This window comes from Mercurialis annua, linkage group LG2 (assembly GCF_937616625.2).
Source record: "Mercurialis annua linkage group LG2, ddMerAnnu1.2, whole genome shotgun sequence".
NCBI classification, from domain to species: domain Eukaryota; kingdom Viridiplantae; phylum Streptophyta; class Magnoliopsida; order Malpighiales; family Euphorbiaceae; genus Mercurialis; species Mercurialis annua.
The window spans coordinates 22,354,457-22,366,711 of NC_065571.1; the positions used below are offsets into that span (position 1 = coordinate 22,354,457).

Here is a 12,255-nt window from a genome sequence, read left to right on the forward strand (position 1 = left end):
ACACTTAGGTATAGGTATAACACTTCTCCGGTTTCAGGTCTTCCGAGCAATGGTGGTGAACTCAGGAATTTCTTGAGTTCTTCGAAAGATTGTTGACATTCCTCGGTCCACTCGAATTTTTTCACATTTCTCAATGTTTTAAAGAATGGGAGACACCTTTTGGCCAAGTTAGACACGAATCGACCGAGGGCCGTGATTCTTCCATTTAGCTTCTGAACTTCTTTAGCTGATTTTGGTGCCTTCATATCTAGAATTGCCTTTGTTTTTTCCGGATTTACCTCGATACCTTTCTGGGAGATGAGGTATCCTAGGAATTTTCCTGCTGGGACTCCGAATGCGCACTTGTCCGGATTTAGCTTGAGTTTGTATTTTTTTAGCTTTGTGAAGACTTCTTCCAAGTCTCTCGCATGATCTTCTACTTTTTTGGACTTGACGATGATGTCGTCTACATAGACTTCCATGTTGCGACCGATCTGGTCTTTGAACACAAAATTCATTAGACGCTGATATGTTGCTCCTGCATTTTTTAGTCCGAATGGCATTTGTTTGTAGCAGTATGTGCCACTGTCGGTTACAAAGCTTGTTTTTTCTTCATCATCTTTGTGCATTGGGATTTGGTGGTATCCTTGGGCTGCGTCTATGAACGAGTAGACTTCGTAGCCGCTGGTTGAGTCGACCAGCTGGTCGATGTTTGGCAAGGGATAGCTGTCTTTGGGGCATGCTCGGTTTAGGTCTGTGAAATCTATGCACAGTCTCCACTTTCCGTTCGGCTTTTTTATGAGCACGACATTGAATAGCCACTCCGGGTAATATACTCTTCTGATGAAGCCTGCTGCTAACAGTTTGTCTACCTCGGTTCTGATGGCGATCTGTCTGTCTATTGTGAAGGCTCTTTTATTTTGTTTGACTGGTTTGTGTTTCGGGTCGACATTGAGTTTATGTGATATTATTGCCGGGTCAACCCCTTCTATTTCGCCTGGGGTATTAACGAATTCGACTTCGTTTCTAATCAGCATGTCGGTTATCTCCTGTTTTATTGGTTTAGGTAGTTCTGCGCCTATCTAGACCGATCTTGGTGTTATTCCTGCCAGACTAACTCTTTCCAACTTTCCGTTTGGTTCGAGCTTGCCTTCATCCGAGTATGGTATCTCCATTGTTTCAATGGCTAGGGTTTCTGATACTGCTCTCATTGATACCAGGTAGCACTGCTTGGCTATGTCTTGTCTTCCCCTGACTGTTACCACTCCTTCCTCGGTTGGTATTTTCATGCACAAGTATTTAATGCATGTGACAGCTCCCGTACTATATAACATTGGTCTGCCGAGTATGACGTTGTAAGCAAGCGGCATATCAACAACCATAAACAGTGTTTTAAACTTCTTAGTGATGCCGACCAGGCCCCCTTCTGTGGATCCGTTTTCTTTCCCCAGCTGTACCGTTAATTCCGCTACTCCTTCCGCTTGTACCGGTGTTCCCCCTAGGCCAACTAAGGGGGTTTTGACTGGTTTGAGGTTCAGTATTGAGCAGCCGATTCCGAGATATGCCTGTTTCGTGATGAGGTTAACTGAGCTTCCTTCGTCCACTAGCTGTCTCATTACCCAGAAATTTTCTATCAAGCCCGAGATTACCAGCGGGTCTTGGTGGGGAAAATCAATTCCTTCCTCATCAGTTGGGCCGAACTTTACTTCTGGTATAGCTTTAGCCACTGATATGTTCATTACCGTCTTCTGCCTTTTGCGCCTTCCTCGCTTGTATTCTGGGTCCGTCATTCCGCCTGCTATGGTGTTAATTATTCCTGACACGTTTTGTCTTTTTGGTGGCGGTGCTTCCTCTCTTTTTCCATTTTTATCCCTTTGGTTTCTTCCTCCTGAGTTGTAACTTTTTCTCTGTGCCACAAAGTCTTTTAACCGACCGACTTGTACCAAACGGTCTATTTCTTTCTTCAGACTTCCGCATTCGTCGGTGACATGGCCATGGCCGTCGTGGAACTGACAATATTTTTTCCTGTCTCCCTCATATTGTAATTTGGGTGGGTATCTCACTGGCTCATTGTTATTTTGTATCCACATCAAGATGTGTGATCTCGGTGTATTGAGTGGAATGAAGGCTTGGTCTTCTACTTTCACTGGTCGATGTGGGTCTGCTCGCTGTGGACCGACTTGTTGTTGGTTTCTTGGTCCGAACCTGTCGTGCCTAGCACTCTGATCAAAGGTGGGCCTCGGTGTGCGGAACGGTGCTGTAGTTTGTGCGGCTTTTCGCCGTTGTTCTTCGTCCAAATTTATATAGTTCCAGGCTCGGTCCATAAGCTGGGAGTAAGTTTGTACTGGGTTTGTTATCAGGTTATCCCGGAAGGCCATCATTGTTGTGTTGTCTTTCATTGCATCTATCACGGTATCATCATTCAAATTCCCCACTTCGACCGCTTCTGCATTGAATCGGCCGATAAAACTCTGTAGACTTTCTCCTGGCTTCTGGTAGCAAAGTTTTAAGTCACTGGACTTTTTCTTCCGTTGTATGCTTGGTGCGAAATGCGTTCGGAAAGCTCTTGCCAGCTCGTCGAAACTTCGAATAGAGCCTTCTTTTAGGCTTTGATACCAGATGGCAGCTGGTCCTTTTAGGGTAGTTGGGAAGAGTTTGCAGACGGCAGCCTCGGACCAACATTGTACCATCATGACCACTTGGAAACAACTCAAGTGTGTGATCGGGTCCCCTGTTCCATTGTAATCGTCTAACTGCGGTGTTTTGTAGTTTAAAAGGAAGGGTTCTTCTCGTATTTCGGCCGACAGTGGGTTTCCGATGTTCAGGAAGCTTGTGTTTCTCGGCTCTTTCCTCCTACATTTTTCCATCTCGGTTCTGACCCTTTCGGTGATTTCTTGCTCCAGGTTTTTTTTCTTTGGTGAATCAGCACCCGAGCTGTGCACGCTTTCTTCGATCTCAACCCGTTTTGGTGTCTTTTTATGTCCCTCTGGAGTTTTATGTCCGACCTGCGCTGGCTCTGGGTTTTGTTCACGTGGATTTTTCTCGCGGTTTGCTTCCTCAGGTGTTGTTTGGCCTTGGTAGAATTCCTGTGGGTGAGGTGGTGCGGTCGGTATGTATGGTGGAGTGGTAGTGTTATCCTGAGTTGCGGTTGGGGCTGTTGGCCGAGTATGGGCCTGTTGTACCTGTTGAAGGAAAGCTAGTTGCCGAGTATGAAACTCGATGTATTCTTGGATTTGTGCTGGCGTAGGATTTTGGATTTCTGTGGTGGTTTGTCTGGGTGCGGGGGTGGTGCTTGGGGTGAATGTGAGGTTGATGGGGGTTACACCCGGTCTTAAAAAATTTTGAGTAGTTTGGTGCGTAGGGGTGAAGTATGATGTTGGGGGAATGTTACTCGATGATGGCATTCCCCACGGGTAATGAGTGGTGACCCCTGATATAGGGCCTGGGTGAATACCTCCTTCCGATGTAGTGACCGGGCAAAACGAGCTTTCGCCCGTGGCTCTTCTCGGCGGAGCGTTGAGCCCCTCTCCCGTTCTACTGCTTTGCGTATTATTGTCTCCGATTGCGGGATCATCTCCTTCTACTCTGCTCATCCTATTAGTTTCCAGTAGGATAGAAAGGGGGAAGCTTTCTTATTTTCTTTCCCACAGACGGCGCCAAATGATAACTTGTGATTTCAAATGATGCTCAACTCCGATGGACACTTCAAGGCCGTACCTATAAAGCACAAAACAACCGTAAGAAGGATGCCGGAAAGGGATTCCGGCAAACCACTCCGACGGTCTAATCAGTAACTATCTTAGTGAGAGAAAGAATAAGAAGTGAAAGGTAGTTAAGAGTTGAGAGAAAAAGAGAATTAACCTTTTTACCTATTTTCCTTTTGCCTTTTATACTATGTCTTTGTTTCTCTTTGTCTGGGCCGACAGGTCTGACTTCATTCTCTTTGTCTGTGCAGAGGTTTTGTCTGGAATGTCAGGGTACGTTCTGACAGATTTGTCCTTTGTGTTCGGAGTGGTTGTGCTAGGTGACTCCGAGATATGCTCGTTTTAGGTTTTCGCTCTGATCGGTACGTGATGTTGGCTTGTTTCGGGATATCCTTACTTGTTGTGTTTGATGTCTTTTGGTGAGTCCTAGATGTGCTGCGACTAGTTTCGGGATATCCTCGTTTGTTATGTTTGATGTATCTCGGTGAGTCCGAGATATGCTGTGAGTCGCCCCTGGTATGCTCTGTTTGTTATGTTTGACATATCTCGGTGGGTCCGAGATGTGCTGTGGATTAGCCTTTGCCGTCGTCGGTCCGTTTATCTGTTTATCAAGAATCTAATAATCACTTAATTTCATTAGGCTTGTACAACCCATAACTTTTTTGGGCCTGTTCTTAGTGTGCGACCCAGTAGGTTCATATAACGTTGGCAGTAGCTCCGAAATCCCTATTTCAGCCCACAAGTCATAAGTGGCCTCTAGCAAGACATTATGACTACCCAAGTTATACGAATAGAGAGAATAATATATGAAACAAATTTTCTCTCTCCTCTATCCTCTCTCCTCTAAGCACCAGATAAGGAAAATAACCGTTTTTCTTGTCGTATGCTTTGCTCCAATGGCGAGGAAAAGGATCCAAAGGAAGACGAGCGTGAAGAAAGTTGATGCGAGTGATCTAGCGAAGAATATTCCAGAAAATCCTGAGAGCTCTGGATTGGTTGGGGAAGATTCTGAGAAAGTTGCTGCGACGGCGATTCCTAATCTGATAGAAATTAGGGTTGAGGATCTGGTGGAAGCCATTGATGATCTCTCTAGTTTGAATGTTCAAGAGACCAATGGGTCAAATGAAGTTGTGGAAGAAAAATTGGGGGAAGGGGAAGGTAAGAAATGGAATACTCTGTTTACTGATAACCGTCAGAGAAGTGAAAATAGCTTGCTGAAATTTGTTCCTCTTGCCGTTAAGGATGGGGAAAAGATTGTGACATTTAATACTAAGGATGTTAGTAATGAAGAGCAAAGATGGAAAAAGTTCATTATCGGATGTGTGTATGGGTTGAGCCCACGATATGAGAGAATTGCAGCTTATGTGAAGAATAGATGGGGAAATCATGGATTTCGTAAGGTTACCAGAATCAATAATTCAATGTTTCTCTTTGAATTTGAGGCTGAGGAGGATTGTAATAGGATTCTTGGAGAGGGACCATATACTTTTGATAAGAGACCTTTCATGCTAATGAAGTGGCAACCTAGAATGGTTATGGATCCCTCTGTGATCAAATCTATTCCGATTTGGGTCCAATTACCAGGGCTACCGTGGGAATTCTGGTCTCCAGAGATTCTAAGTAAGATTGGAAGTGTTTATGGATCTCCTCTCTATTTTGATCAATGCACTGTGAGCAAATCCAGATTAGCCTTTGCCAGAATTCTGGTTAATATGGATGTTAATGGGAAGTTTCCAGAAGAGGTTACTCTTCAGGATGAGAATGGGAAATGCTTTAAGCAGAGTATAGTTTATGAGTGGAGACCTCTTACCTGTGAAAAGTGCAAGAGGATTGGTCATTCAAAAGGATCTTGTAGACAGGGTGTTCCAGTTATAAAGGAAAAAGTTGTACACAAAGAAGGGAAAGAGCAGGTTGTGGATGTTGATACTTTGGTTACTAAGATCAATCCAGAGGTTAAAGGTCCTGTGAGTTCATCTATTTCTAAGGTGAAAATGGATGCTATTCCAGAGGTATTGAATTCTTTCAATTCTTTAACTAATCTAAATGATCTTGCTCTGTCTGGTACTGAAAGAAGGAATAGTTATAAGCAAGCTGTGGGTGTGATTGGGGATGGCAAGAGGGGCAGGAATCTTGCTAAACCCTTAGAGATAGATAAATGATTTCAACTTGGAATATTAGAGGGTTAAACAACCCTCTAAAACAATCAGAGATTGCTTCTCTGATTAAGATAAAAGGCATTAGTGTGTTTGGAATAACAGAAACTAGAGTTGATGTAGCTCAGTTTGAGACAGTGTGGAAGAGTTTTAAAAGGAAAATTCCTGGTTGGGAGATCTATAATAACTATAGTATGTCTGATATGGGTAGAATCTGGATTGTGTTTGATAAGTGTAATGTGAATGTCTCTGTGTTGATGGCCCATAAACAGTTTATTCATAGTAAAATTGATTTTAATAATGAGGTGGTGCTATGCACTTTTGTGTATGGATCTTATGTGGCTAGTGAAAGAAAAGAGCTTTGGAAGGAGCTTAATGATATCAGTAAGAACACTACTGGAAGTTGGATTGTCATGGGTGACTTTAATGCTGTGATGGAGGATAAAGACAGACAAGGTGGGAATGAGATTGATATGGTAGCAGCTAATGATTTTCAGGAGTGTTTGGCCATGTCCAATCTGATTGAGCTGAAGTCTGTGGGAAATTTCTTCACTTGGTGTAATAACCAATTAGGTGAAAATAGAATCAGAAGGAAAATTGACTGGTGTTTGGTTAATAGTCAGTGGCTTAATGAGTGGGAGAACTCCTATTATGAGGTCCTTAATGCTGGCATTTCAGATCATTGTCCTATTCTAGCTAGAATGCAGGATAGAGTTAGGCACAGAAAATCTTCTTTCAGATTTTTCAATGTCTGGTGTGAGCACCATGATTTCCAGGAGATAGTGAAAGATGGATGGGATAATAGATTCACAGGATCTAAGTTGTTTCAGATTTATCACAAATTGAAGTTGATTAGGAAAAATTTGAGAGCTCTTAATAAAAACCATTTTGACTGTATTTCTGGTCAAGTGTCTAGAGCTAGAGAGATGCTAGATGATATTCAGACAAACCTTGCTAAAGACCCCCAGAATGTGTTTTTTCAAGAAGAAGAGCGAGCCTACTGCTATCACCTGGGGAAGTTGATAAGGTGGGAGGAGTCCATTCGCAGACAAAAATCCAGGGCCTTATGGATAAATATGGGAGACCAAAACACCAGATTCTTCCACAACTGCTTGAAGCAGAGGCAATCTAAGAAAAGAATTACTGCTCTCCAACTTATGAATGGGATGGTTAGTAATAACTCAGAAGAAATTAAGGAGGATATAGTTCTGTTCTACAAAAGCTCTATTGGGGCTAGAATGCTGGACAAAATTCCTGTTGATCCTTCTATTTTTAATGAGGGTAAGATTCTTTCAAAGGAGGAGAGAGTAGACTTGTGCAAAAATGTAACTATGGAGGAGGTTAAGAGAGCCATGTTCTCTATCAAAGAGGATAAAGCACCTGGGCCTGATGGATTCAGCAGTGCTTTTTTCAGGAGATGTTGGAACACAGTGGGAAATGACATCTTTAAAGCAGTTGATGACTTCTTCTCTACAAAGAAGATGTTAAAACAGTTGAATTCTACTGTTATAACTTTGATTCCTAAGGTTAGTAATCCTGCTTCCATTGGTGATTATAGACCTATAGCATGCTGCAATGTCTTGTATAAGTGCATCTCTAAGATCTTAACTGATAGGTTTAGAGTTGTAATTGATGGAATTGTCAATAATTGCCAATCTGCATTTGTTCCTAATAGAAACATTGGTGATAATGTCATGCTAGCACATGAAATTGTCAGAAACTATCATAGAGGTGTAGATAAATCTTGTGCAATTAAAGTTGATTTTAAGAAGGCATATGACTCTCTGGATTGGGATTTCATTAAGGAGGTGTTGTTAGGTTTCTACTTCCCCAGAAGCTTTATTGATACTGTTATGTGCTGTGTCATAACTCCTATGTATTCAGTGATGATCAATGGTGAAAGTAATGGCTACTTTGCTGGTGGGAAAGGGCTCAGACAAGGAGATCCAATGTCTCCATTGTTATTTGTCATGTGTATGGAATATTTTACCAGGAGTATGATTAAAAATACTAAGGATGGATCAGGGTTTAAGTTTCATAAAGGATGTAGTAATTTGAAGCTTTGTCAATTGTCCTTTGCTGATGACCTTTTCCTTTTCTGTAAGGGGGATAAAGTGTCAATTAGCATCATAGACAGGGGTTTGAAGGATTTTGCTAGTTGTTCTGGTCTTGTCCCTAACCATCAAAAGAGTTCTGTCTTTTTTAATGGCTCAACAGATTCTGAAAAAGCTGAGACTCTAGAGATCCTTGGTTTCCAGGAAGGAGAATTACCTATCACTTACTTGGGTGTCCCTCTTATTTCAACTAGGCTCTCTAAGGATATGTGTGTGTCCTTAATCCATAGGTTGACCTCTAAAGTATCTCATTGGACTTCTAAATGCCTTTCTTATGCTGGAAGACTTCAGCTTGTGAATTATGTCCTCTTAAGTATGCCCATTTATTGGTGCTCAATCTTCATCCTTCCTAAGTCTGTCATCAAAGGAGTTGAAAGTATCTGTAGGAATTTTCTGTGGCATGGCTCTGATATCCAGAAAAGAGGAGGGCTCATGAGCTGGGATAAAGTCTGTGACAAGAAGCAGTATGGAGGTCTGAATGTTAAGTCAGTTTATAATTGGAATGTTGCTGCAGTTTGTAAGCATGTTTGGAGCCTTGTCTCTCTAAAACCCTCTATTTGGGCTAGTTGGGTGAATGACAATAACCTTAGGAAGTTATGTTTCTGGGGGATTGTCAAAACCTATGATGGATCCTGGTGTTGGAGGAATCTGCTAAAAGTCAGACAGGTCATAGCACCTTACTTAGAATATAATCTTGGAGATGGGAAAAATTTTTCATTTTGGTATGATCCGTGGGCTAATGGCATGTCTTTAAAAGACAGATTTCCTAATGTTGTGATCGAAGACTCTGATATTCCAAAAGCTTCTAAAGTCAGTGAGGTTTGGAGAAGGAATGGTTGGCACCTTCCTGACCCTTTAGGTGATAACACTATGGCTGCCTGGGATTATATAGTTATGAACCACTCAGTGAGAAATGGGGTGAAGGACTCTGTAAGGTGGAATGCCACCCCAAATGGCAATTTTTCTATAAATAGTATGTGGAAGAAGTTGACTCCTGTTAAGGAAAAGGTTCCCTGGTATAGTCTTGTCTGGTTTTCTGGAAACATTCCTAGGCATGCTTTTATTTTGTGGCTTGCCCTGTCAAACAGACTTCAAACAAGAGATAAATTGGCTAAATGGAAAGTAGTTGATTCAGAGATCTGCTGCTTTTGCAATGCTGAAACAGAGAATGTTGATCATCTGTTTTTTGATTGCTTGTTCTCTAGAGAAGTTTGGAACAAAGCCCTATGCTATTTGGGCATGAATAGAAACATTTTGAATTGGAGAAGAGAGGTGAGTATGTTCTGCAGAAGAACTTATGGCAGGAACAAAAAAGCCAGGCTTAGGAAGCTGGTTTTTGCAGCTGCAGTGTATCATATTTGGAGGGCCAGAAACAACTTAATCTTCAATCAGAAGGTGGAATCCAGTGGCCATATTTTCCAGAAAGTTAAAGCAGATGCTGCGATAAGGTGTTGGGATAACAGGAAGATGCAGATGAGCAATTGAGGCTTCCTGTTTTTGTTTTCTGCTTTGTCTAGATTAGCAGTGTTATGTTTGTTTCAGTTTTATTAGCCCTGGTCTGTTGTAGGGCTTGAGCTTGCCTTAGGGCTGTTTTTGGGTGTATCTCTGCTTTGCAATAATATAATTGCTTATTTGGTGATTGACCAAAAAAAAAAGTTACACGAATATCGATAATTCGATTTAACCATTTACAATAATATTTTAATCCCTTTGTCACTCGATATCCTGATTGAATAACAGGCATAGTCCTGTCATCCTTATAATATTCAATCATTAGTTTCCTGGTTCTAAGTTGACTGAAAATGATAACTCTTTACCAATTCATTTAGCATGGCCATGCATTTCCTTCCGTCTATCTTCTCCAAGGGGCCCATTATCTTACTCAAATAAATGAGGGACAAATTCCTTCTCAGTCACTCACATTTCTCACATAGTTACTTTCATATCCAATGACAATCTATTCCACTATCCTGTTAAAGATAATGTAAGACTAAATTAAAACATGAAATAGCTATGTAGTAATCCATGATGATTTTAAGGTCAAAGGATTATACTAATAGAACTGCAATGAGAATTACATATGACAATTATCTATGTAGTATTCTCAAGGTGGGTCATCCAGGGCCTTATTTCTCAAATAGCACATATGATTTGACTTTATATCTCATATACATGATTAGTAAAACATAATCACCAGTCAACATCATACTAGTCTTAATGTACTATTAAGACTAGTGATAGAGGGAATATAATTCTTTTATAAAACTTAAGGGTTCTACTATCAAGTTACATACTTGATGACCTTAGAAAGAATTAACCATTCAAGTATTTGAATCATAATATAAAATGATAAAAACTGCCAATCAATAAATAACAAAATAATAAAGTCAATACATGGTCAAACATGATTGACCTAGTGCATATCACTAACAGCTGGAAGCCTGTTCTGACTCTGTAGGAGGCCAGAAGCCCGTTCTGACTTAATAGGGGACTGGATACCCGTTCTGACTCTATAGGGGGCCGGAAACCCGTTCTAATTCTTTAGGAGGCCGGAACCCTGTTCTGATTCTTTAGGAGGCCGGATGCCTGTTATGACTCTATTAGGAGTCCTGAAGCCCGTTCTGATTCTTCAGGAGTCCGGAAGCCTATTCTCACTCTATTAGGAGGCCTGAAGCCCAATCTGATTATTTAGGAGCCCGGAAGCCTGTTCTAACTCTGTTAGGAGGCCTTAAGCCTGTTCTGGTTCTTTAGGAGGCCGAAAGCCTGTTCTGATTCTTTAGGAGGCCAAAAGCCTGTTCTGATTCTTTAGGAGGCCAGAAGCCTGTTACGATTCTTTAAGATGCCGAAAGCCTATTCTAACTATATTCTAGGGTGGTGGAAGGCCTAGTAGAAACCTCCTCCTACTCTATCGGCAGTCCGGGTTGCTGATTCTGGAGTCATAATAGAGCTGTTTTTCTGGTACGTCAGATGTCTTGGTTGCCGATTTCGGATGTCTGGGTTGTCGATGTCAGAGTAGTGGTAGGACCGTTTTCTGGTCCGTTGGCTGTCTGGGCATCAGATAGAGCAGTCAGTGGTACGGTTGCAAAACAAGGGGTTAGTGCATGATGCATGTCGCTGCATCCATAAGGGGTTAGTATGATGTGATGCATGATATGCAGATGCTATACAGAGGTTAGTTTTTAACACGTAGAACATATCAAATTTGACACATAGAACAGTTTGATATCACAGAGACACGTTGTTCTTTCCAACATTATTTCTTCCACACACGCGTTCTGGGCGAGGTTTATTTTTAGATATTTTGGTATGGACCCTCGCGTTGCAATGCAAGAGTCGGCGTTCTTGCAAAAAGCTCTCTTCTAGCAATTTTAAAGCATATAGATGGCACTTGTCGATGTAATGACTTTAATTCCTTTCTGGAAGGGGTTTGAAAACATGTAGGGTGGACGTGGATGTCCGTTTTGAAATCTGGAATTTGATTTAGCTTACGGCTGTATCTAGCGAAAGGAGTTTTCACTAGACTGGTTATTGGAGGTTTGATTAAGCGAAGGTGTATCACTTAATCGGATTTGTTTCTTTTAGGTCTGGCCTGACAGGATGTTTTGAAAATCTAGTTTTGAAACTGGAAAATTCATTAGGCCGGACCTAGGACTAAGATTGAAATAGTAGTTTTTGAAACATTGGACTTAGAATCATTACATTAACAGCATGCCTCAAATACAAACATTATGTTGGGTATTTTCCAAGAGGGTAGTGTCTAAGCTGGAATGCATGTGGACGGAGTCATAGGGTTTTGGTAGTAACCGGTTTAAGGCTCCCACAGACATATATAACTTTGATAGGTCTCCTCAATCACGAGTACAAACGACCGAGGTACTGGGCTGTGAGTAATACTACTCTGAATAAGACGTTCTGACAATGGAATGTAGAGCCAGAGCGTGAGAGCGGCTATTAGTATCGGGGCTGGATAAGGACTTCTAGAAAGTAGATGAGAAGAGAAATTTCTAATGTAATGCAACAGGCGAATATGTCTGGAAATAAAGCTGTTGATCGATAAGGCGCTGTCACGACCCAATTTATTGAGCCGAGACCGGCGCTAGGGAACGAGAGTGGTAGCTCCGGAACACGTAGCAAGCCTAAAACCACTATTAATTTTTCGCGAATTAAATATATTATTCTATATAAAACGTTTTCAGAAAATTCTTTTAAACATTTTCATTATACGTATCAACATATTTAAATTACTTTTCGAAAACCATCGCGAACCATTATTATAGACTAGGGTCTTACCGAGCGACACTTCTT

The 12,255-nt window shown here is 41.5% G+C and overlaps 1 protein-coding gene across 1 annotated transcript; it reads right to left on the reverse strand.

Moving 5' to 3' along the window:
- Positions 1-1,061: 1,061 nt before the first annotated feature.
- On the reverse strand, positions 1,062-3,572 carry LOC126668358 (uncharacterized). Its single transcript, XM_050361564.1, has one exon. It carries the CDS (start codon positions 3,570-3,572, stop codon positions 1,062-1,064), a length of 2,511 nt encoding a protein of 836 aa, XP_050217521.1.
- Positions 3,573-12,255: the final 8,683 nt, after the last annotated feature.